At 35.6% G+C, this 22,597-nt stretch overlaps 3 protein-coding genes across 5 annotated transcripts; 2 read left to right on the forward strand and 1 right to left on the reverse strand.

The window, feature by feature from the left end:
- Positions 1-3,336: 3,336 nt before the first annotated feature.
- LOC121217691 (AP2-like ethylene-responsive transcription factor At1g16060) lies at positions 3,337-6,356 on the forward strand. Its single transcript, XM_041093639.1, has 8 exons — positions 3,337-3,732; positions 3,930-4,012; positions 4,155-4,163; positions 4,325-4,413; positions 4,520-4,593; positions 4,723-4,773; positions 4,871-4,947; positions 5,614-6,356. The coding sequence occupies exons 1-8, from the start codon at positions 3,584-3,586 to the stop codon at positions 6,144-6,146; spliced, it is 1,065 nt and encodes a 354-aa protein (XP_040949573.1). The 5' UTR covers positions 3,337-3,583; the 3' UTR covers positions 6,147-6,356.
- Positions 6,357-7,179: 823 nt separating this feature from the next.
- Positions 7,180-19,608, forward strand: LOC107906397 (probable folate-biopterin transporter 3). Of its 3 annotated transcripts, none has more exons than XM_041093641.1 (5): positions 7,180-7,839; positions 8,258-8,517; positions 12,003-12,098; positions 17,672-17,842; positions 18,480-19,608. In XM_041093641.1, exons 2-5 carry the CDS (start codon positions 8,278-8,280, stop codon positions 19,068-19,070), a joined length of 1,098 nt encoding a protein of 365 aa, XP_040949575.1. In that variant the 5' UTR covers positions 7,180-7,839; positions 8,258-8,277; the 3' UTR covers positions 19,071-19,608. The 3 variants fall into 3 exon arrangements, with proteins under 3 accessions (XP_040949575.1, XP_040949574.1, XP_016688867.2); XM_016833378.2 differs by having other exon boundaries at positions 7,186-7,972; XM_041093640.1 differs by having other exon boundaries at positions 7,181-8,517.
- Positions 19,540-22,341, reverse strand: LOC107913783 (aspartyl protease family protein At5g10770). Its single transcript, XM_016842413.2, has 2 exons — positions 21,837-22,341; positions 19,540-21,169 (listed from the first exon to the last, which is right to left on the reverse strand). Exons 1-2 carry the CDS (start codon positions 21,991-21,993, stop codon positions 19,899-19,901), a joined length of 1,428 nt encoding a protein of 475 aa, XP_016697902.1. The 5' UTR covers positions 21,994-22,341; the 3' UTR covers positions 19,540-19,898.
- Between the last annotated feature and the right edge of the window lie 256 nt (positions 22,342-22,597).

Here is a 22,597-nt window from a genome sequence, read left to right on the forward strand (position 1 = left end):
TTTGTTTCGGCAATGAGAAACCTGTTCTTGTTGGGTATACAGATTCAGACATGGCCGGAGACATTGACTCGAGGAGATCTACTTCAGGTTGCTTAATCACTTATGCAGGGGAAGCTGTGGCATGGCAATCGAGACTGCAAAAGTGTGTTGCATTGTCCACCACCGAATCAGAGTTCATTGCAGCAACCGAAGCGTGTAAGGAGATGCTTTGGATGAAGAAGTTTGTGCATGAGCTTGGTTTTACTCAGGAGAAGTATGTCCTGTACTGTGATAGCCAGAGTGCTATTCATCTTGGTAAGAACTCAACTTTTCATGCTAGATCTAAGCATATTGATGTGAGGTACCATTGGATATGAGATGTTCTTGAAGCTAAGCTGTTAGAGCTTGAGAAGATACACACTAATGATAATGGTGCTGATATGTTGACGAAGGCCTTACCAAGAGGAAAGTTTGAAGCATGTTGTTTGACCTCCCGCATGGAGGCATTCCCCACATAGTTGGAGGGAGAGATTTGTTGGGTATGGGTCCCACTATGTGGAAAACCCATAATTTCTGCCACATTTTATTGTCTCTTTTTGGTTTTGTCAAAAGCCATTTTTGGGGGGGCTTTTAACGGGTGATGTGGGCAGAAATTTTTGCAGAGCTAAATAAAAAAAATCTCAAATTAAAACAGAGAGAAAGAGAGAAGAAAAAAAATCAGTTTTTCAAGCTTGGTGCAGCAGTGATCAACTCCTCGATCGAAGGTCCATCCGTGGTTCGATTGAGCTGATTTTTGGACAGCAGCTAGGTGATAAGGTGTTCTTGACTTTGTACGATCGGATTTTTCATCCGAGACTTGTAGCGTCGGAAATACCCATTTTTCAGCAGCTACGTTTTTGGTGATGTTCTCTCATTTTTGTCTCTTTTGCTAAAGATTATATATTGTTAGCCTTGTCGGAGTTGAATGCTTGTTGTAGGCTTGATATTGTGATCTTGTAGTCGAACATTTGATGATAGTAGAGCTCTTTATCGGACTCTAAAGTCCCGTGGTTTTTTTACCCTTGATTTAAAGGGGTTTTCCATGTAAAAATACCGGTGTCTCTATTTATTTTATTGTGGTTGCATTAGTTGATTTGTGGTTGATTAAGGTTGCTAGAAAACATATCTTGTGCTATTGTGCTTGCCATAATTTTTGACAGGAGTTATAGGGAGAGAAAGAACACCGGTTGTGCTTTCGCTTTGTTTCGGTTGTTCGGTTTCTTCCCAACAGTTGCTACTTATTTTGCATATGTAACTAAAGGGTTTTTTTTTCTCGAGGTTCTAGATGTTTTACATTTATTCTAGAAGAGTTACTTTTACGTCTGTTCTTTAGTATTTATTTATAAATTGATAAACTTATAATTTAATGAGCTTATTGATTTTGATGCGAATTTACTTTATACACTACTTCATAAATCAGTTAGTTTTTTATTGTATTTATTATAATATTTTTTTATAGAGTTCGACCTATTGATTTTTTAAATGTATATAATTATAACCTAGCAAGAGATATTATAACTCTCTAATTCCGTTGTGAAATTGAAAAGTCCCATTAATTAATAGTATATTAGAGAAACTTTCGAAGTTTATTGGGATTTAGTAACTGTGATAAGTTATGTTGTTCTATAAGAAAGTAATAATAATAGTTTTAGGATCCGCCACTCTCAGCAGTAAAAGAAATAGAAGAAAAAAGATGCAAGTTTTTTTATTTATTTCGCGTTGTTAGAAAAGGATGCGCAAAACCAAAAATCGATATTTTTTTTAAAAATAAACATTTAATAGTTCTATTATAAGACATATTACGTGTGTAATAAATATTGAAGTTAAAATTAACCACTAATTAGTAAGATATGAAATGAAATTTAAACATGAGTATAAAAATCAAAACGCAATTTATAGTTAAAAAAATGAAAATTACATAAACATACAAATATATCCAAGTCCATCTGAAACAAATTATTAATGTATAAAATATTATATAAATTGATTAACTTTTTACATGAAAAGAAACATATATTTTTCTCTAGAATCATTACAACAAATAATGCAAAGATCCATAAAATATTTTCTAAACTCAAACATGATAACAATTTTTATAAACAGGAGATTGATTGAGAAACAATATAATGATATAAACACACAATTTAGTTTTTAAATCGAATCACTTTAAGAAACTATGCAAATACAATGAATACAAAAAATGATATGCACAAAATTGTATATATCAATATGTCAAAGATTTATATAAAACAAACTAATTATGCAAATAACATTAACATAACTCAATCACAACATAAAAACGAATCATTATGTTTTCAACACAAAAAGCTTTGTAATAATTTCCACTCGAACAGACTAAAAAGTTAAAAACACAGTTTTCTTTTTTTTTTAAATGACTTTCACCTGAAAATACCAAAGATGGTAATTAAGATGGTAACTTTTAAGTCGTTGTATAGATTTCGCTTTTTGAAAATACTTCGAAAGAGAAAATACAAAAAGGAAAGACGTATTTGATATGCCACTTTCATTCTCAGTAATGAAAACCAAAATTCTTGCTCGTGAATCATGCGTCATCTCTATATTTTTTCTGCATACAAGGAAAAATCGTGATCTTGAGTTGTGGCTATTATTTATTTATTATAAATTCCTTTTTTTTTTTGAAATTATTCGAATAAACCGTATGTTTCTTTTGAAAGAAAAAAAGGTTTTATACGTTTTGGAAAACAGGAAGCAAATGACCATGAGCAACAGTCCCTAAAAGTTTGTGTCCCTTTTCCATTATAGTTCACTTATAAAGATAATGCTTTACATAAATAGAAATGTCAATTAAAAAATATGATTATTAATGAAGCAGTATGTTTTCATTCATAATCCATTTATTTAATGGAAGATTAAATTTATTAATATATAAGAAAAGCTTGAAGATAATAATAAAAATGTTGCACTAATTTATTTATGTGAACGAGTCCAGATAATATTTTTAATGAATTTTATATTTTTTAAAAATGCTGGGAGAAAAATGTTAAACCAAGACTAATTTCAACCGAGGACTTAGAGGTCAAAATGTGAATTAAACACAATTTGATGCAATGTTCAACAATTCTAAATCATTTCAAGTATTAAGGTTTTTTTTTTTTTTTAGAAATTATCAGTTAACTCAAATTAAATCTTTAAACTGATTGTAATCAAATAAGTCTAAATATTGATAATCAACCAAAATCAAATAGTCAAAGCAAGCTAAAGTAGAAGTGCCTATCAATCTCAGTCAAAAAATAAAATTAAGAATAAAATGATGATATTATTTATCTCGGAGAGCATAACTTCAAACCGAAGCCAAAAGAGAGTAGAGAAAAAACCGCTTCAAGACGGCCAACACATCCTTGTATCAACACTCTCTCCCCCCTTCTATTTTTTTTCCCCTCAAACAAAGACCTTAACCTTTGTTTTTTCCTGGATCCTTTGAAATCGTTTCTCATTCTTTTTCCCCTCCCATTCTTAAGGTTTTCAGAGTGAGGGTGTGTGTTTGTTACTCTTGACCTCAGCTTTTTCTGTTTTTAGTTTTTTGATGGCGAAAATCTCACATCAAGACCAGAAGAACGGTTCGGGTAATGAAAAAACTGCTGCACAACCTACAACCAAACTCAAGCGCACTCGTAAAACTGTTCCCCGTCACTCTCCTCCCCAACGTAGCTCCACGTATCGAGGCGTTACTAGGTAATTATTCATACATACATACATACATACATACATACATACATATATATATAGTTATAAGGGATTGGTGATCTTTCTTGGCGATTTTGTTCGTTCAAGATATACGGACAGTCTCAATTCTAATTTTATTTTGCTTTTTCTTTTCTTTTGTTTTTCTTGGCATTCTGTTTTGATTTCTCGATGGTTTCATTAATCAGGCACCGATGGACAGGGAGATTTGAAGCTCATTTGTGGGATAAGAATTGCTGGAATGAATCGCAGAAAAAAAAAGGAAGACAAGGTAATAATAATAACTATCCTTCTTCCTCGCCCAATTTTCCTTTGGTTTTTTTTATACAATCAAACTAACAGTTCAAATTTAATTCTGTAAATTTCATGGTTGGTTTGGCTTGATGACGAGATCGAAACTGAAATTAATGCAGTGTATTTAGGTGAGTTTTGATCACCTTGATGATCTTTCTTTTTCCCCTCACCCTGTTTAATAGACTTGTCATTGTCAATAGCTATGTCGAAATTGTAGAATCCATTTGATTTTTGCCTGTATCAGAATTTGATGGAATTCATTATTTTCGATGTATTGATATTTGATTAGGTGCTTATGCGGATGAAGAAGCGGCTGCACATGCATATGACTTGGCTGCATTGAAGTACTGGGGACAAGATACTGTCCTTAATTTCCCAGTATGTTCATTTCAATGTTGGATTTTTCTTCTTATATACACAGACTTTATATGTTTCTGTTTTGGGTAAAAGATAATTCACTTTTGGCTTACTAATTCTGTTGTAGTTATCCACTTATGAAAAGGAACTCAAGGAAATGGAGAGTCAATCAAAAGAAGAATACATTGGATCTTTGAGGAGGTAATACTTGAAAAAAAAGAAAAGTGTAAAGAATACCATTAATCAAAGCTTTATCGTTTAGAATATATATATATAAAATAATTAGAGTTTTTAATTCATTTATACATATTTTTGGTTTAATATTTAAAGGAAAAGCAGTGGATTTGCTCGTGGGGTCTCAAAATATAGAGGCGTAGCCAGGTTTGATCCTAACTCATAGAATTAGATTTAAAATTTAAATTTGTGGGGTTTATTATTATGGCCATTTAAAACTTTTAAAAAAAAATCCATTTTGTAGGCACCACCACAATGGAAGATGGGAAGCTCGGATTGGCAGAGTATTTGGCAACAAGTATCTCTATCTTGGGACATATGGTAAATTTTTATTAGTTAATTGCTTTCTAAATTTCCAATTAAATTAGTGGGAGGCTTTACTTTATAAAATCAGAATACATGGTTATATGTGTGTGAAAGGAAAACGATGGGAATGAATTGTAATAAAATCCAGTTGGTTGAGATATTGTTTACCAAACTTCAACAGCCTCGCCTACTGAGCTATTTAAGATTTGAAAAAGTCAATTCAACTAAATCTCCAACCCTCCACCCATATTTGCATGCATATTTAGTTCTCCTTTATTATATACATTAATTAATTTAGATGGTTTTAGTTGGTTCGTGTCTTCTTTTCTAAACATTTCACATCACTCCTGCAGGTTTGGTTATCAAATTTCATCATCTATACCATTTTTTTATCCCTAAACTACTTTTACTTTTTTTTTTAAAACTTTCATATTTAATATAAGTTGATATGTTGTCAGTCAGCTATAATTCGCCAATTGCTAAAACATCTAGTAATTATATATATATTTATTAATTTATTGATGATGTGTTTTAATATAATTCACTATACTATATAGTGTAATAAATAATTATTTATTTTAAAAAATATATTATTATGTGTCATAATTTGTTGTAATTCTTTCTATAACTTTGATATTTGTTGTAATTCTTTCTATAACTTTGATATTTGTTATTTTTCAGCAACACAAGAAGAAGCAGCGATGGCTTATGACATGGCTGCCATAGAATACAGAGGACTCAATGCGGTTACGAATTTTGACCTAAGTCGTTATATCGGTTGGTTACATCCAAATGACCAAAGTGATTCCAATAACTCTTCAAACCCTCAACAAAACTTTAATGGTGACACCAATTCAACCCCAAGTCCTAATCATGACACGAAGTTAGAGATTTCCATCCAATCTCAAACTTACTGTACAAGTGATACACGACTAGACGACAGCAATAGCAATGGCAGCAGTAGCTCAGCCTCATCGGCACTAGGGCATTTGCTGAAATCATCAAAAATTAAGGAAATGTTAGATAGGACATCGGAGGCTGCATGTCCATCAACGCCGCCCGAACCTAACGTACCTCGTCGGAGCTTTCCGGATTATATTCAAACATACTTTGATTGTCAAGACTCTAGCAGCTACACTGAGGATGATGATATTATTTTTGGCGACCTAGATTCGTTGGCGATGCCCATGTTTCATTGCGAGCTTGATGGTTAGATTTGAAAAAGAAAAAACAAGTTAAGGATTTAGTGGCAATGCATAATTAAGTTTGCAGGAAGGGAGTTTGTTTATCTGTATTGGTTCATTAAATGTAGATAAAGATAGGAGATAAAGACATTCATTTATCAAATATTTTTAAATAAAAAAGAATTGGCATCATGGAGCTTGAATTTTACATAATTCTTTCTGAGTTATGTAAAATTTTCATTCCTTCCGCTAGTGAGTTATCATATTTTAGTACTGTTTGAGTTTATATAAATATAAAAAAGTATTATATTTTTCATTTTTATGTTATAAGAAAATAGATATCAAATATATTTTCAAATAAAAAAATTATTTTTAAAAAATGGAATATAAAAATTATCAAAAATTGAAACTTAAATGTTTTCTAATGATATGTGATAAATTTTCACTGATAATATATTAAATATTAACTTTAAATATATATATACACATTATATTTAAGTCTAAAAAATTGCACCTATTGCATTGAAATTAAAAAATCACGGTCTAAAAAATAAAAAAATTTACCATTTCAAACAAAAATTATATAAATATTTGTGGAAGCAAAGGGGTAAAAGCTTTGGACGACAACACTTTTCTATTGATAATGGTGCGCCATACTATGCGGCGTATGCCTATATTTTCGGCTAACAACATAAAGGCTTGGACTCTCACGTACTTGAAAATTGAAAAGGTATAAAACACGAATGTATAATTACACGAATAATACGAGGCAACTCCCCCTTTATCAAAGGAAAGAAGAATAAACTCTAATTGCTGTGAAAAGGTTAGGTTGGGATAGGGTTGTTATGCCAATTACTTACCCTTACACTAAATTAAAGGGTTAGTCTATTTTTCTACAATTTTATTGTGAAAGTGGGCTTGGATTTATTGGGCCTTACTTGGGTCCAAGTTTAGGCCCTTTCAACGCCATGACATTGTCAAGCAGTGAATGCGGATCTAAAATGCCAGAAGTTATGATGCTGCACATATAGCTGACATCAAACGTAGTATCTAAAACACACGTCAGACATTTTGGAGGAGTTTGGTAAGCTTTAATTACAGGGTATTCATAGTGAGTGGTTTTGACAGGTGCAAGCTTGATTTTTTTTATCTAAAATGTAATTTTAAGTGATAATGTGAATTTACTTACATCTATTAAACAACATATTTATAGTTTTAATATATAGTACTATTAGTATAAATAAATTATAAATAGGAAAGCTCACAAATTTGTTATGGATATATGGGAATTAGGACATTCAAAACTGGACAGCCCTAATTCAATTTTGATTTCCTTGTTTACATATATTGACCCATCCACCTCCTCCTCTTTCATCAAACCGTCCAAAATTCTGGGTTCTTGTCTGATCTTTCTCTTAATTCTTTATCTCCAACTATGCCCAAATCAAAACAGAATCCAGTTTTTGCAATGATGGAAGAACGGGAAGACAGCGAGACAAAGCCACTTCACCAGGATGCAGGAGGTAGCCATGTGAGAAGGATTAACCCCAAGAAAGGTATTCTGGAAATGATGTTAAGGCCAATACAATGGTTAAGAATGTTGAGTGAAGAGTTGCATTGGAGCTTTGTGTTGGGAGTGGTGATAGTTTACGGAATCAGTTAGGGTTTTGGTGTTGGCTTGAGCAGAGTTAGCACATGGTACTACATGAAAGATGAGCAGAAGGTACAACCCTCTAAAGCGCAGGTCTTGATTGGGATAATTCATTTTCCTTGGATTGTTTAGCCTCTTTGGGGCCTCCTTACTGATGTTGTCCCCATTCTTGGTTACCGGAGACGGCCTTATTTAATTTTTGCTGGTAAATTATGAATAACCCAAGCCATAATTTTTCTTTTTTCCTTTTTGGTTATTTATTATTGGATTTTTTTTAATCTTCTTGTTCATGGCGTCCTGTTACCTGAATTTTAGTTTCTGATGGGTAATGGATATATCATGGAATCTTTCCAACTTCTTTTTATAATCCGGCGTAGACAAAAGAAGGAAAATAAGAGCAAAGAAAGAGGATGGAAGATAGAAAACCCGGTATACCTTATTATATATGATCAGTTCAATTTTTTGACAGATTTATTTATGATTATTTCAGGGTTTCTTGGTGTGATCTCAATGCTAATTCAATCACTCCATAAGAATCTGCATCTTGGATTTGCCTTGTTATCCCCGGTGGCAGGAAGTGCTGGTATTGCAATTGCTGATGTGGCTATTGGTGCCTGTGTCACACAACATGCTATAAGTCATACTTACCTTGCTGGTGATATGCAGAGCTTGTGTGGGATGAGCTCTTCTATTGGAGCATTGTTAGGATTCTCGCTTAGTGGCTTCTTTGTTCACCTAGTTGGAGCCAAGGTTTCCTTTCTACCCAGTATTTTATTAGTAATTGATTTGCGTTATTCTAGATTTGATGGTTTTCAGATTCTTTGAAAAATTCAATACAATTAACTGAATTGGGCATTTGATCAAACAGTTCCAATTGAATTATTAATTTTAACTAGTAAATCTTATGGTGCATTCCTAGCATTTAAGTAATAGAAAATGAAACCAAAACTCTTTGTGCCATTGAATTTCAATTACCTCCATCTTTACAATACTAAAATTATTTATAAAATTTGAGAGTAGTTGATTAATAATAGAGCATCATAGAGAGGAATTCTGAATAATATTAAGGGTTGATAGTGTAACACTCTTAATCTGTATCCGTTGTCGAAACAGGGTTATACCAGAACTTACAGAATGAGTACAGACAATTTTATATTATTTTATCATACATGTCAGAAAACTTATTGTAAAGTCTCTTATTAGGGCTCTCGAGGCCCAAAACATACATTAGAAACAAGTCGGGACTAAATAAAAAACTCAGAATTTTTCGCGAAATTTCAAAATTTTTCTAGGTGCAGGGGTCACACTCCCATGTGGTTAGTGACACATCCATATCCTAGGACGTGTGGTATATGAAATAGGTCACACGGCCGTGTCCCCAGCCCATGTAACTCTCTGACTTGCAAAACATTAAGGTAAAAGGATCACACGGCCAAGCCACGCGCCCGTGTGCCAGGCCATGTGAAAAATACTAAGCATTCTGTTTTGAATTTTAAGATGCAAGGGACACACGACAAGAACACACGCCTATGTGCTAGGCCATGTGTCACACACGGCTGAGACACGCCCGTGTCTCTTCCCGTATGGACAAAATAAGGCCATTTCTAAACTTTATTTCTCACCCATTTGATCATCCACCTACACAAACATTTTAACACATCCAAAAGCCAATCCAAAACATTTAAATCATGCAAAACTCAAGTCTCATACATACCATATCACTTCATAAATCCATGTTTGTGAATTTATCTATTTGACCATATTTACTTAATATCAAACATGAAATTAACTAATATGTTAATATACCAAAATACATTCCTCACAAGCCATTCTAATAGCTATTTACAACAAAAATATTTGTATGCCAACATTGGCTAACCGAAACCTATACATGCCATTATATATATAATTAGTATTATATTTGTACTGAAATGTGCCGATGAATAGTGTGAGTGATCTCCGCCAAGCGTCCAATCCAACGAGCTTTCGTATTACTATAAAACAAAGGAAATAAAACCGAGTAAGCACTTAGTGCTTAGTCAGTTCGTATAACGGGAAATAAACTTACCATTCATTTGTACATTAAATAAACATACACATGCATCCCAGACAACTTGGCCATAACCTAAGCACACAATCTCATCAAACATGTTAGTTAGTTATTTATTGTAAATAGCAATAACAAAGATGAGCTCATCAAATACCAAGTTCCATGTATTTCATGTATTTTTCAAATATTAATTTCATTTTGATTTTCACTTGTCTTCATGTCAGAATTTCACTCGTTGAATCATTTGAAATCTCGGTGGATACGAGGGTAGTACACATAAAGTGTACAAATCAGAAATCCATCAATTCATGTCCGGGAGTACTCTTTAGAGCACTTAAATAGAAAGCTCTCCCTCAAGCATTATATGGTACGTCCGTAACATATGCAGGAACATTACCATTTCGAGAAACAGAACCCTATATCTAATCGAGTTTCATTCATTCAAACGAGACTTTAACATTTATCAGGTATTTCCAGATATATGATTAAATTTCATATACATGGCCAATACACAATTCACATACAAATCATTCAAATAAATTCAAACATATAATTGCACAATTAAGTTACACAAACTTATCTCGATTAATTGTTCGTGACTTGTAATCTACTAATTCGATACTTTTTCTTTACCACAATCTACTTCCGTACTTGGTCTATCCGGATCTATACGGGTAAATTTAGCTCAATTTAATATAATTCGTATTCATTTCTATCCAATTCATATTTTAGGCGAAATTATCATTTTACCCCTATACTTTTAATTATTTATGATTTTGTTCCTAGGCTTGAAAGATTCATGCAATTTAATCATTATTTCAAGCCTAGATATTTTCATATATATATCAATAATAACTCAATAATTCCATGAAATTTCAGAATTTTCCGTAAATTTAACAATTTTCTAAATTAATCCCGAAAATATGATTTCATCCAAAATTTCCTTAATAAATACCTTTAAATATTCATTAAGATCTCAATTTCATCATCGAATAACTAAAGTCATATGAATCCATCAATGGTAACTTCCAAAACTTTCAAAAAAATAAAAAACTAAAGAAATAGTAAGTTGGACCTAGTTGTAAAAGTCCAAAAACATAAAAATTTTAAGAAAAAAGCAAGAATTAAATTTACATGAAGCTAAAGTATGAAAAATAAGCTTAAACCCTCTTCAATGGTTGTTTTTCAGCTGAAAATGATGATGATTTCTCTACAAATTCTAATTTCCCTTTTATTTCACCTAATTTTGAAAAAAATTACAATTTTGCCCTTATTTCACCAAATTTCCAGATTCTTTTTCTTGCTATGCCGCCTCAGCCTATTGCTTTAGGCATAATTGCTTCTCAAGTCCTTCCTTATTTAATTATTAGGTTATTTAATCACTTTAGCAAGTTTTGCATCTTTTTCAACTTAATTCTTTTTAATTAATTGACCACCGAAACATTAAAATTTTCTAAAGAAATTTTAATATTACCTTAATGATACTCCATAAATATTTATAAAAATATTTACAGCTCAATTTATAAAATCGAGGTCTCAATACCTCATTTTCTAATTCAATTAATCTAATAAATCCTTATAAACACAAATTTACTAATTCAAAAATATTTTAAAAAACACATTTGGCTCGTAAATATTAAATAATAAAATTTACAAGCTCATTTACCGGATTTGGTGGTCTCGAACCACTGTTTCCGATATCACTGAAAATTGGGCTATTACAGATAGGGTCAATGATGAAGCCAATATCAAGTGACTAATGAGTTGAATCTTAATTTTCAAAACTTTGTCCAGGCATAAAAGAACACCTCACAGCCTTAGCCTGGCTTATTTTCTCTTATTTGAAAGCTACTAATTATTCAAGGCATGTAATCTCACAACTTGATTGAAATCCAGACTTTGCTAACCTTATAAGAATTTAGAATTTCTGTCTTTCTCCGTTTTTATGTCTCTCTTTCTCTTTTCATACAAGAATGCAGAATCTTTTGTAAATATTACAGATGTTGTGCCAATATATCCATAATAGAAGATTTTACACAATAAAGAAATTTTGATATAAGAGTTATTTTTCTTCAGCAACCACTCAAGTTAGGATAGGTTGACAAGGTATTCTGTGTACCTATTATTAGGCCATAAAGTTCTTTCTGTATTGCATGAGTCATTGAAGGTGTTACTTTTCCTACAGGGTGTATTTGGGTTGCTTGCAATCCCTGCTAGCCTAGTTGTTTTGGTTGGAATCTTGTTGAGAGAATCCCAAGTGCGCAACTTTGCTTATAGAAGAGTAAGTATTTTCTTTGCAAGCTCTGTTGGGTATGGGTCCCACTATGTGGGAAAAACCCATATTTTCTGCCACAATGTTTTGCCTTCTTTTTGGTTTTGTCAAAAGCCAATTTTTTGGTCTTTTAACGTGGGAGTGGGCAGCATTCTTAATTGAGAGCAAAAATTCTCAATTACATCCAGAGAGAAAAACAGAGAGTGAGATTGAAGCTTGGTGCAGCAGCGATCAACTACTCGATCGAAGGTCCATCCGTGGTTCGATTGAGCTGATTTTTGGACAGCAGCTAGGCGATAAGGTGTTCTTGACTTTGTACGGTCGGATTTTTCATCCGAGTCTTTTAGCGTCGGAAATACCCATTTTTCAGCAGCTGCGTTTTTTGGTGATGTTCTCTCATTTTTCTCTCTTTTGCTAAAGATTACATATTGTTAGTCTTGTCGAAGTTGAATGCTTGTTGTAGGCTTGATATTGTGATCTTGTAGCCGAACATTTGATGATAGTGGAGCTCTTTATCGGAATGTAAAGTCCCGTGGTTTTTACCCTTAATTTAGAGGGGTTTTCCACATAAAAATATCGGTGTCTCTATTTATTTTTGTTGTGGTTGCATTAGTTGATTTGTGGTTGATTAAGGTTGCTAGAGAACATATCTTGTGTTATTGTGCTTGCCATAATTTTTGACAGGAGTTATAAGGAGAGAAAGAACACCGGTTGTGCTTTCGCTTTGTTTCAGTTGTTCGGTTTCTTCCCAACAAACTGGTATCAGAGCTAGGTTATTGTGTCAGATAATTATGGAAATTAATACAAGCAAGATGATTATGTTGAATGGCACAAATTATCAACTTTGGCGGAATAAAATGAAGGACTTGTTGTTTGTGAAGGCTTTGCATCTTCCGGTCTTTACTACTCAAAAACCCGATTCGAAAAGTGATGAAGAATGGGAATTTGAGCATCAACAAGTGTGTGGCTTTATTCGGCAATTTGTTGAAGAAAATGTTTACAATCACATTGATCAGGAGACACATGCTCGAACATTGTGGGAGAAGCTTGAAAGCTTGTATGCTTCGAGGTCGGGCAATAACAAGTTATTTTTGCTGAAGAAAATGATGGCGCTGAAATATAAAGAAGGAATGTCTATAGCTGACCATGTTAGTGAATTTCAGAGTATGATGAATCAGTTGCTTGGTATGGGTGTCAAATTTGATGACGAGATTTTAGGACTTTGGTTGCTTGCTACTCTACCAGACTCTTGGGAGACCTTTCGAGTCTCACTCATTAATTCTGCCCCACAGGGTATTATTACTTTAGATTTGGCTAAGAGTGGTGTGTTGAATGAAGAGGTTAGAAGAAGATCTCAGGGTTCTACATCACAGTCCGAGGTGTTGGTTATCGAGAACAGGGGGAGAAACAGAGACAAAGATGGAAATGGTAGAGATAAAAACCGAAGCAAGTCAAGATCGAGATACAAGAATCTTGAGTGTCATCATTGTGGTAAGAAAGGTCATATCAAGAAATATTGCTTCAAGTGGAAGAAAGAGAACAAAGGTGGTGGTGATAAACACGATTGGAATGACGATGAAAAATTCGAGCGTGTTGCTACTGTTACTCGTGAAGATTTGTTAGTTATTTGTGATGAGAATTTGGTCAACCTAGCATGCGACGAGACTAGTTGGGTAATTGATACTGGTGCATCACTTCATGTCACGTCGAGGAAGGAATTCTTCACATCTTATACTCCTGGTGATTTTGGGGTATTGAAGATGGGTAATGATGGTTTGGTTTCGGTTATTGGTATGGGAGATGTTAGCTTGGTAAGTAACAATGGAACAAAGTTAACTCTCAAGGATGTCAGACATGCACCGGATGTCCGTTTGAATTTGATTTCTGCAGGAAAACTTGATGATGAGGGATTTTGTAACACCTTCAGTGAAGGGCAGTGGAAGCTGACTAAAGGCTCCTTAGTTGTGGCTCGAGGAAAGAAGAGCTCAAATTTGTACTTGATGCAAGCTTTGACTTCTCGAGAGATGGTGAATGTGACACTGAATGACAGCTCAACTGAGTTGTGGCATAAACGACTCAGTCACATGAGTGAGAAGGGGCTTAGCTGTTTAGCGAAAAAGAATCAACTTTCGGGTTTAAAGAATGCTACACTGAAGAATTGTGCTCATTGTCTAGCAGGAAAGCAGAAAAGAGTTTCATTTAGAAGCCATCCTCCTCATAGGAAATCAGAGTTGCTAGAGTTGGTCCATTCAGATGTTTGTGGTCCGATAAAAGTAAGATCACATGGTGGTGCACTTTACTTTGTGACTTTCATTGATGATTGTTCAAGAAAGCTATGGGTTTACACTTTGAAGTCTAAAAATCAAGTCTTTGAGGTGTTTAAACAGTTTCAAGCATCAGTTGAAAGGGAAACTGGGAAAAAGTTGAAGTGCATTCGTACTGATAATGGTGGCGAGTACACAGGGTCGTTTCATGAGTATTGTCTGCGACAGGGAATCAGACATCAGAGAACACCACCAAAAACTCCACAGTTAAATGGGTTAGCTGAAAGAATGAATCGAACATTGATTGAGAGAGTCAGATGTTTGTTGTCAGATGCAAAGTTACCAAGATCGTTTTGGGCTGAAGCTTTGAATACAGTGACACATGTGATAAATCTGTCTCCTAGTGTTCCTTTGAAAGGTGATGTGCCAGATAGAGTTTGGTTTGGTAAAGACGTGTCATATGATCACCTACGTGTGTTCGGTTGTAAAGCATTTGTTCATGTTCCAAAGGATGAAAGATCCAAGTTGGATGCCAAGGCTCGACAATGCATTTTTATTGGTTATGGTCTAGATAATGAGTTTGGTTATAGACTCTATGATCCAGTTTAGAAGAAACTCGTGAGAAGCAGAGATGTAGTCTTCATTGAGGATCAGACCATTGATGACATTGATAAGACGGAGAAAGTGGATTCACAAGGTAGTGGTGACTTGATCGATGTGAATCCAGTTCCCCTAGACTCTTCACCAGATCCTATCCAGGATGATGTGCATGGTGATGTTAGTGGTGACCATCAGACTATAGGTGACTTTGATACTCCCATGGATGATGTTGTGAATGATCAACAACAAGCACCTACAGCTCCACCAGCAGTTCCACTTCGAAGGTCTTCTAAAGATCGACGATCTTCTGTCAGGTATTCTCCTGATGAATATGTTCTTTTGACTGACGGGGGAGAACCTGAATGTTATGAAGAGGCTATGGAGAGTGAATGCAAAGATCAATGGGTTGAAGCGATGAAAGACGAACTTCAATCCTTGCATGAGAACCATACTTTTGAATTGGTGAAACTGCCTAAGGGCAAAAGAGCTTTGAAGAATCGGTGGGTTTACAGGTTGAAGCAAGAAGAGAAGTCTTCATCTCCACGATACAAAGCTAGATTGGTCGTCAAGGGTTATACTCAGAAAAAGGGGGTTGATTTTGAAGAAATATTTTCTCCGGTTGTGAAGATGTCCTCTATCAGAACTATACTGAGTTTGGCAGCTTGTTATGACCTAGAGGTTGAACAAATGGATGTGAAAACTGCTTTTCTTCATGGTGACTTGGAAGAAGAGCTTTACATGGAGCAGCCAGAGGGTTTTGTTGCACAAGGGAAAGAGGACTATGTGTGCAGATTGAAGAAGAGCTTGTATGGTTTGAAGCAAGCTCCAAGGCAATGGTACAAGAAGTTTGAGTCTGTTATGGGGGAGCAAGGCTACAAGAAGACTACTTCTGATCATTGTGTGTTTGTTAAGAGATTCTCTGGTGATGATTTTATTATTCTTTTGCTCTATGTTGATGATATGCTTGTTGTTGGTTAGAATGCTTCTAGAATTGAGAAGTTGAAACAAGAGTTGAGTAAATCCTTTGCAATGAAGGATTTGGGGCCAGCAAAGCAAATTCTTGGCATAAGACTGACACGTGATAGAAAGGCCAAGAAATTATGGTTATCACAAGAGAGGTACATTGAGAAAGTACTTCAAAGGTTTAGTATGGACAAAGCTAAAACGGTGAATACTCCCTTTGCTATGCACTTTAGATTGAGTGTTAAGCATAGTCCTTCCACAGAAAAGGAGAAGGAAGAGATGCAGAAAATTCCTTACTCTTCAGCCGTGGGTAGTTTGATGTACGCAATGGTTTGCACGAGACCAGACTTGGCTTATGCCGTTGGTACAGTTAGTCAGTTTCTTTCTAATCCAGGCAGAGAGCATTGGAATGCAGTGAAGTGGATTATGAGATATCTTCGTGGCACTTCCAACATGAAACTTTGTTTCGGCAATGAGAAACCTGTTATTGTTGGGTATACAGATTCAGACATGGCCGGAGACATTGACTCGAGGAGATCTACTTCAGGTTACTTAATCACTTATGCAGGGGGAGCTGTGGCATGGCAATCGAGACTGCAAAAGTGTGTTGCATTGTCCACCACCGAATCAGAGTTCATTGCAGCAACCGAAGCGTGTAAGGAGATGCTTTGGATGAAGAAGTTTGTGCATGAGCTTGGTTTTACTCAGGAGAAGTATGTCCTGTACTGTGATAGCCAGAGTGCTATTCATCTTGGTAAGAACTCAACTTTTCATGCTAGATCTAAGCATATTGATGTGAGGTACCATTGGATACGAGATGTTCTTGAAGCTAAGCTGTTAGAGCTTGAGAAGATACACACTAATGATAATGGTGCTGATATGTTGACGAAGGCCTTACCAAGAGGAAAGTTTGAAGCATGTTGTTTGACTTCCGGCATGGAGGCATTCCCCACATAGTTGGAGGGGGAGATTTGTTGGGTATGGGTCCCACTATGTGGGAAAAACCCATATTTTCTGCCACAATGTTTTGCCTTCTTTTTGGTTTTGTCAAAAGCCAATTTTTTGGCCTTTTAACGTGGGAGTGGGCAGCATTCTTAATTGAGAGCAAAAATTCTCAATTACATCCAGAGAGAAAAACAGAGAGTGAGATTGAAGCTTGGTGCAGCAGCGATCAACTACTCGATCGAAGGTCCATCCGTGGTTCGATTGAGCTGATTTTTGGACAGCAGCTAGGCGATAAGGTGTTCTTGACTTTGTACGGTCGGATTTTTCATCCGAGTCTTTTAGCGTCGGAAATACCCATTTTTCAGTAGCTGCGTTTTTTGGTGATGTTCTCTCATTTGTCTCTCTTTTGCTAAAGATTACATATTGTTAGCCTTGTCGGAGTTGAATGCTTGTTGTAGGCTTGATATTGTGATCTTGTAGCCGAACATTTGATGAAAGTGGAGCTCTTTATCGGACTCTAAAGTCTCGTGGTTTTTACCCTTAATTTAGAGGGGTTTTCCACGTAAAAATATCGGTGTCTCTATTTATTTTTGTTGTGGTTGCATTAGTTGATTTGTGGTTGATTAAGGTTGCTAGAGAACATATCTTGTGCTATTGTGCTTGCCATAATTTTTGACAGGAGTTATAAGGAGAGAAAGAACACCGGTTGTGCTTTCGCTTTGTTTCGGTTGTTCGGTTTCTTCCCAACAAGCTCTGCATTGATCTTTCAGTTCTTCCTTGATATATTGAAATGTTGGAAATTGAGATTAGGTAAAGGAGAAAATTGTAGATGCTAGCAAGGTTATGTGGACAACACTGAAATGCCGGGATGTTTGGCGACCGTGTTTATACATTTATTTGTCTCTTGCACTAGGCTTACATATCCATGAAGGGATGTTCTACTGGTATACAGATGCAAAGGAGGGTCCATCTTTCTCACAGGTAGCACCATTTCTTTTTATATTACATATGATTCAGTAATAACACTGCCTTTGGAGTTGGCAAGTGGGCTCTTGAGCTGGATTCAAGTAGTAGTATGTTGCTCCTAATTTCAATCGTTTGGCTTGTTTGGGCATCAGGGTGCCCAAATTTAAGTTATCTTAGGTTGAAGTTATTTTCATGTTGACTTTTAAAGTTGATTCAGCATTCATTATGTTGGTTATTTTTTGGGTGAAGTCAGGTCATCCTTTGACAATTACAGTAGCAGGTATTGGTATTGGTTTGGTCATTTTGGTTTTAGGTTGCTTGGTTTTATGTTATTCAAATTCAAGTTGTTAATTTCTCACTTTTAAAGTTACTTTGGGTTGGGTTGCGTCTACTTAGTGATGGATCTGCTTACACCACCTCTCTAGGTACACTTCACAGTTAGTCCATGTTTATATTATTTGTTAGTGTTTCTTTGCACCTTCTACCTTTGTGTTCTTAATGTTTTCATTATTTAATTTATGCAGTCTAGACTCTGGGAATAACCTTAAGTAGTCAACAGGAAAAAGAAAGTGATATAGGCATTTTGACTGTTTTTTTCCCCAATATCTAATAAATCTCTTGGTTGTAAGCTGCAATTGTATGCATTTTGCAGGAAGTTGTTGGATCCATCTTCTCTGTTGGTGCCGTGGGCTCTCTTTTTGGGGTCCTTCTGTACCAAAACTTTTTGAAAAACCATCCTTTTCGTGATATACTTTTTTGGGCCCAGCTGTTGCATGGTGTTTCTGGATTGCTGGATTTGGTATTGGTGTTGCGTATAAATTTGAAACTTGGTATGCCAGATTATTTCTTTGTGGTGGTTGATGAAGCAGTTTCTCGTATGATTGGGCGTATTAAATGGATGCCTTTTCTCGTACTTAGCTCCAAGCTTTTCCCATCTGGTATAGAAGGCACTTTCTTCGCTCTAATCATGTCAATTGATCAAATAGGATTGCTTTCATCAGCCTGGTCAGGAGGCCTAGTGCTCCACATGTTGAATGTTACACGTACACAATTTGACAACCTTTGGATAGCCATTGTTATCCGGAGCCCGTTAAGACTTATTCCAATCGGGTTCCTATTTTTGATGCCTAGAAGTGATCCCAACTTGTCCATCCTTCCATCTGAGATGTTGAGGACAAAAAGGGGCAATGATGTACTTGAACCTGAGAATATTGAAATGGCTACTCTTGTCAATAGCATCTGACTTGAACCTGGGCTGGTATTTAAGGAATAACCTCTCCAAAAGTGGACATCGTTTTTCTTGCTGGGAAGTTATTGTAACAATTACCTTTTAGAATGTTTGAGTACTTAGACATGCAAGGACGTCTTCCTTTTTGTCCCTATGCAGTATTATGTTTCCGGAGGTATGGTTGCCTTTGAATCATTTGCTGAAGCATCTGAACCTATGCTCAAGGGAGTTCATATTATCTGGAAATTCTGGCTTTACTCAGTTGCCACTTTGCCTGTAGCATTGGAAATGCAGAGTCCGGACAGTTTCTAGGTATGTTGCAGGTCCTCTCTCCATCTGTCTCTCACTCTCTGCTTCAACTTAATTGATTGCATCTGACCTCTGATTCTAGTGGTTAAGTGTGTATTGTATACTATGTGCATTCCGGCTAAAATGGCAATGGAATTAGTTACATTGTCAATGCTTTGTCAGAGACACAAACTGATTTACACACTGAAAATCTTTCTTCATACATTGAAATAAATAGTACAAGGATATTCATTTAACATGAAAATTAAACTCTTGCCTCTGCTGTGGAAGTAGTGTTATTTCTGGCAATAGCTGCCAACCCCCCCAACCCCCATTTTTAACATTTACTAATCACTCAGGAAATCTTGAGTGGCTAACGTAATCTGTACCTTCAATTCTCCCTGTGGAGTAATATGTATATAATATGAATTAAGAAAGATGGTAGGGTATAGGTATTGTTAATTGCCAACACATCACTTGGCTTAGAAAAGATGGTGGTTATATGTATATATATATGTATCTCCAAAGCAGCCAACCATTGCTGTTTTTTTCTGCTCAAGTAAAACTGCAACTTTCCTGCGCAAATCCCAACTTAGACCCCTTTGTATCATATATAACCCTTTGGTTTCTTTGCTGATAATTTGCAATGATACCTATTTCGTCTTCGAATGAGAGGCTTGCAAGAGCCAAACAAACCTGAGATGCATCTGTCTTTACAAAGTAAAAGACCCCGTTGATATCCACCTTCATCTCAGCATTACCCTCAAACTGCAATTTTATTGTAGGAACATCCACTTCTTGGTATGCACTAAGGTTAAAGCAAGTATCCAAGATCGAGAAAGCCGGTGCAGTAGGAAAACCGGAGAATTGTTTCTGAAACTCTGCCTTCAAGGCCTTGTACATTGTTGGAGGAAGCCTTGTGATAACCGTCCCGGAATCAATAAGCATCGAGCTTTTACCAAAGCTTGAATCTTGCAGTGTCACCCCACCAACACTGATACCAGTAAGGTTGAGGAAATAAAAAGTTGATAGCTTTGGATTTGGGATCATTCTGGTATAAGAAATGGGGCTAGAAGTATTGTAAACTGATGAATTGCCTCCCAAAACTAATGAACCTGATGCTCCAGATTGTGTTGATGGCAAACAATAGGAGAAAAACCCACCAAATATTGCTTTAGTTTGAGAAACCAGAGAGATTGAACTCCTCCCTAGACCCAACAGACCTGAAGTTCCACCGAACAGACCATTATTGTTCCGGCCGCACCCAAATATGAAATTGTCCACTGGAGTCTTCCCTAGATTGAGTTGATCATGAGCTAATTCACCACGAGTGTAGGATCCGTCGCCATAGCTAACAACATAGTTACAGGTGGGCGGGTTTTCCCCACAGATTCCGGTGTTTCCAGTAGCAAATGCAAGTGATTGACACTCAGATGAATTGCATGGGACTGTTCGGTAGGAAGGAGATGCAGTAGGGTTGAAAAGAGGTTCTTTTTGGCTATAACATGATTTGCAAGGCTGGCATTGAACCCAAGTCAAATCACTTCCGGTATCAACAATCACCGTCATTTTCCGACCAGCTATTTCGACTGTAACAATGTAGTTTAGCGTCCCGAGTTCGACTCCAGAAGTTAAGGGAAGTCTATCATCGGAAACATCACGTGTTTGGGTAGAGGCCATGTTTTTTATCCGGGCTTGCAATGACTGAACTCTTAGATCATCCAAAATCAAGCGTTTTTGAAGCAACTTGTTCCAGTCTTTGACCCCTCCTCCGTAACAATAGTCCTGGTGCTTCATTTCCAATATGGTTGCACCTTTCTCCTGTCCTAAACATCCATAATGAAAGGGGATGTTATTATGCCCACCCTTAATCAAACATAATTTTGCATGAAGAAAGATCAAAGCATTGCAATGCCAAAAAAGCAAAACCAATGGAATAAAAGAAAGCAAAAAGTTGATATGCAAGAAACAAAAAGAGGCACGTATATATATGGATTTCGATGGTTTTCAATCCTGTCCATTGACCAAAAGCAGTGAACACAATTAGGTAATATAAATTGAAAATTAGAGATATTTATTTTTTATATACGGAGAGTATTAAAAGAGAAGTGAGATCTTCAAATTAGAAGCACATATAAGCCAATTATAGATTAAATAATGTAATGAAAAGCAAAGTCAAGCTTAAAGTACAGTTTATATAGTTTTCCTTCCACTATATGGAGTAAATAAAAAGAGAGTGATAAAGAGTGAGGCAATAATGGCTGTCTCCCACAAGGCATGAAGCCATGAAAGCAGTTATGGGTCCTTTTTCCTTTCCTAGCAGGATAAAAGAAGAAGAAGAAGAAGAAGAAGCTGAGACAGAGATACATATCTCTCCAAGGTGGAAAATAAAACAAGGGTGAAGCTTTGGCTAGCAATGTAATGTAACGAGTCCTGTTCATTTCGTTTGATAAAAAGTAAAAACATACATTAAAAGAAAAAGTAACAACTTACTTGATTTATGAGACAAACAAGTAGAATCAACAGTGTCCCATGGAAGGTGGAGAAGCTGCTTGTCTCCATAACAGTGAACCTCATTGTGATAGTGGAGTAGGAGAACAAGTAGTGAAAGCATAAAAGGGAGAAGAGCCATTCCTTTCATTAACAACATTGCTGAGCTGAGAGTGATGAAAAGAAAAAAGAGATGAAGAGGAAGAGAACAAAAGAGGAAGGGCTGGCTAAAGGTCCCACTGCTGCATCTCGAATTATTGGGGATTCACATGCTTTTACTTACCAACACACTAATTAACACCACCCCCTTCTAAACTTCTTCTCCTTCTTTCTTTGGATTTAAATAGATTCAACTCCAACCCCATATTATTATATCATCCTTCTTTCATAATTTTTTAAATTTCTTTTGTCCTTCATATTTATGACATTAAACCTGTTGCATGCGACGTAAGCGAAATTACATTCTCCATATAAAACAATGCCTGCTAGCCTCATGTAGACTGGACTATACTTAAGTTACTAGGTTGAGATTATGACTACTTATATTCTTTTAATTTTAATTACAACATTTATAAACTTCACGGACTAAATAATAAAAAAAGAAAAAGAAAATTGGTTTTTTATGCTTTGTGAGGTTGTTTGTTGTAAGAAAGGGACTTATCTCTTCACGGAATCTACTGTAACAGCTTACACCCTTTGAGGGACAGAGGCTCTTTTGGTGCGTTTTTTATGTTCCCTGCCTTTTATTATTTGCTGTTTTCTGC

The sequence above is a fragment of the Gossypium hirsutum genome, chromosome D05 (genome assembly GCF_007990345.1).
Source record: "Gossypium hirsutum isolate 1008001.06 chromosome D05, Gossypium_hirsutum_v2.1, whole genome shotgun sequence".
Lineage (NCBI taxonomy): Eukaryota > Viridiplantae > Streptophyta > Magnoliopsida > Malvales > Malvaceae > Gossypium > Gossypium hirsutum.

What these genes read in the sequence shown, in the direction of transcription:
- LOC121217691 (XM_041093639.1), top strand. Translation starts at nt 3,584, where the DNA reads ATGGCGAAAATCTCACATCAAGACCAGAAGAACGGTTCGGGTAATGAA. An exon ending in ACGTATCGAGGCGTTACTAG is followed by an intron (nt 3,733 to 3,929) that starts GTAATTATTCAT and finishes TTCATTAATCAG; the next exon opens with GCACCGATGGACAGGGAGAT. An exon ending in TCTCTATCTTGGGACATATG is followed by an intron (nt 4,948 to 5,613) that starts GTAAATTTTTAT and finishes GTTATTTTTCAG; the next exon opens with CAACACAAGAAGAAGCAGCG.
- LOC107906397 (XM_041093640.1), top strand. Translation starts at nt 8,089, where the DNA reads ATGGGTAATGGATATATCATGGAATCTTTCCAACTTCTTTTTATAATC. An exon ending in GCAACTTTGCTTATAGAAGA is followed by an intron (nt 12,099 to 17,671) that starts GTAAGTATTTTC and finishes AATTGAGATTAG; the next exon opens with GTAAAGGAGAAAATTGTAGA. An exon ending in AGGGTCCATCTTTCTCACAG is followed by an intron (nt 17,843 to 18,479) that starts GTAGCACCATTT and finishes TGCATTTTGCAG; the next exon opens with GAAGTTGTTGGATCCATCTT.
- LOC107913783 (XM_016842413.2), bottom strand. Translation starts at nt 21,993, where the DNA reads ATGTTGTTAATGAAAGGAATGGCTCTTCTCCCTTTTATGCTTTCACTA. An exon ending in TTGTTTGTCTCATAAATCAA is followed by an intron (nt 21,170 to 21,836) that starts GTAAGTTGTTAC and finishes ATGGATGTTTAG; the next exon opens with GACAGGAGAAAGGTGCAACC.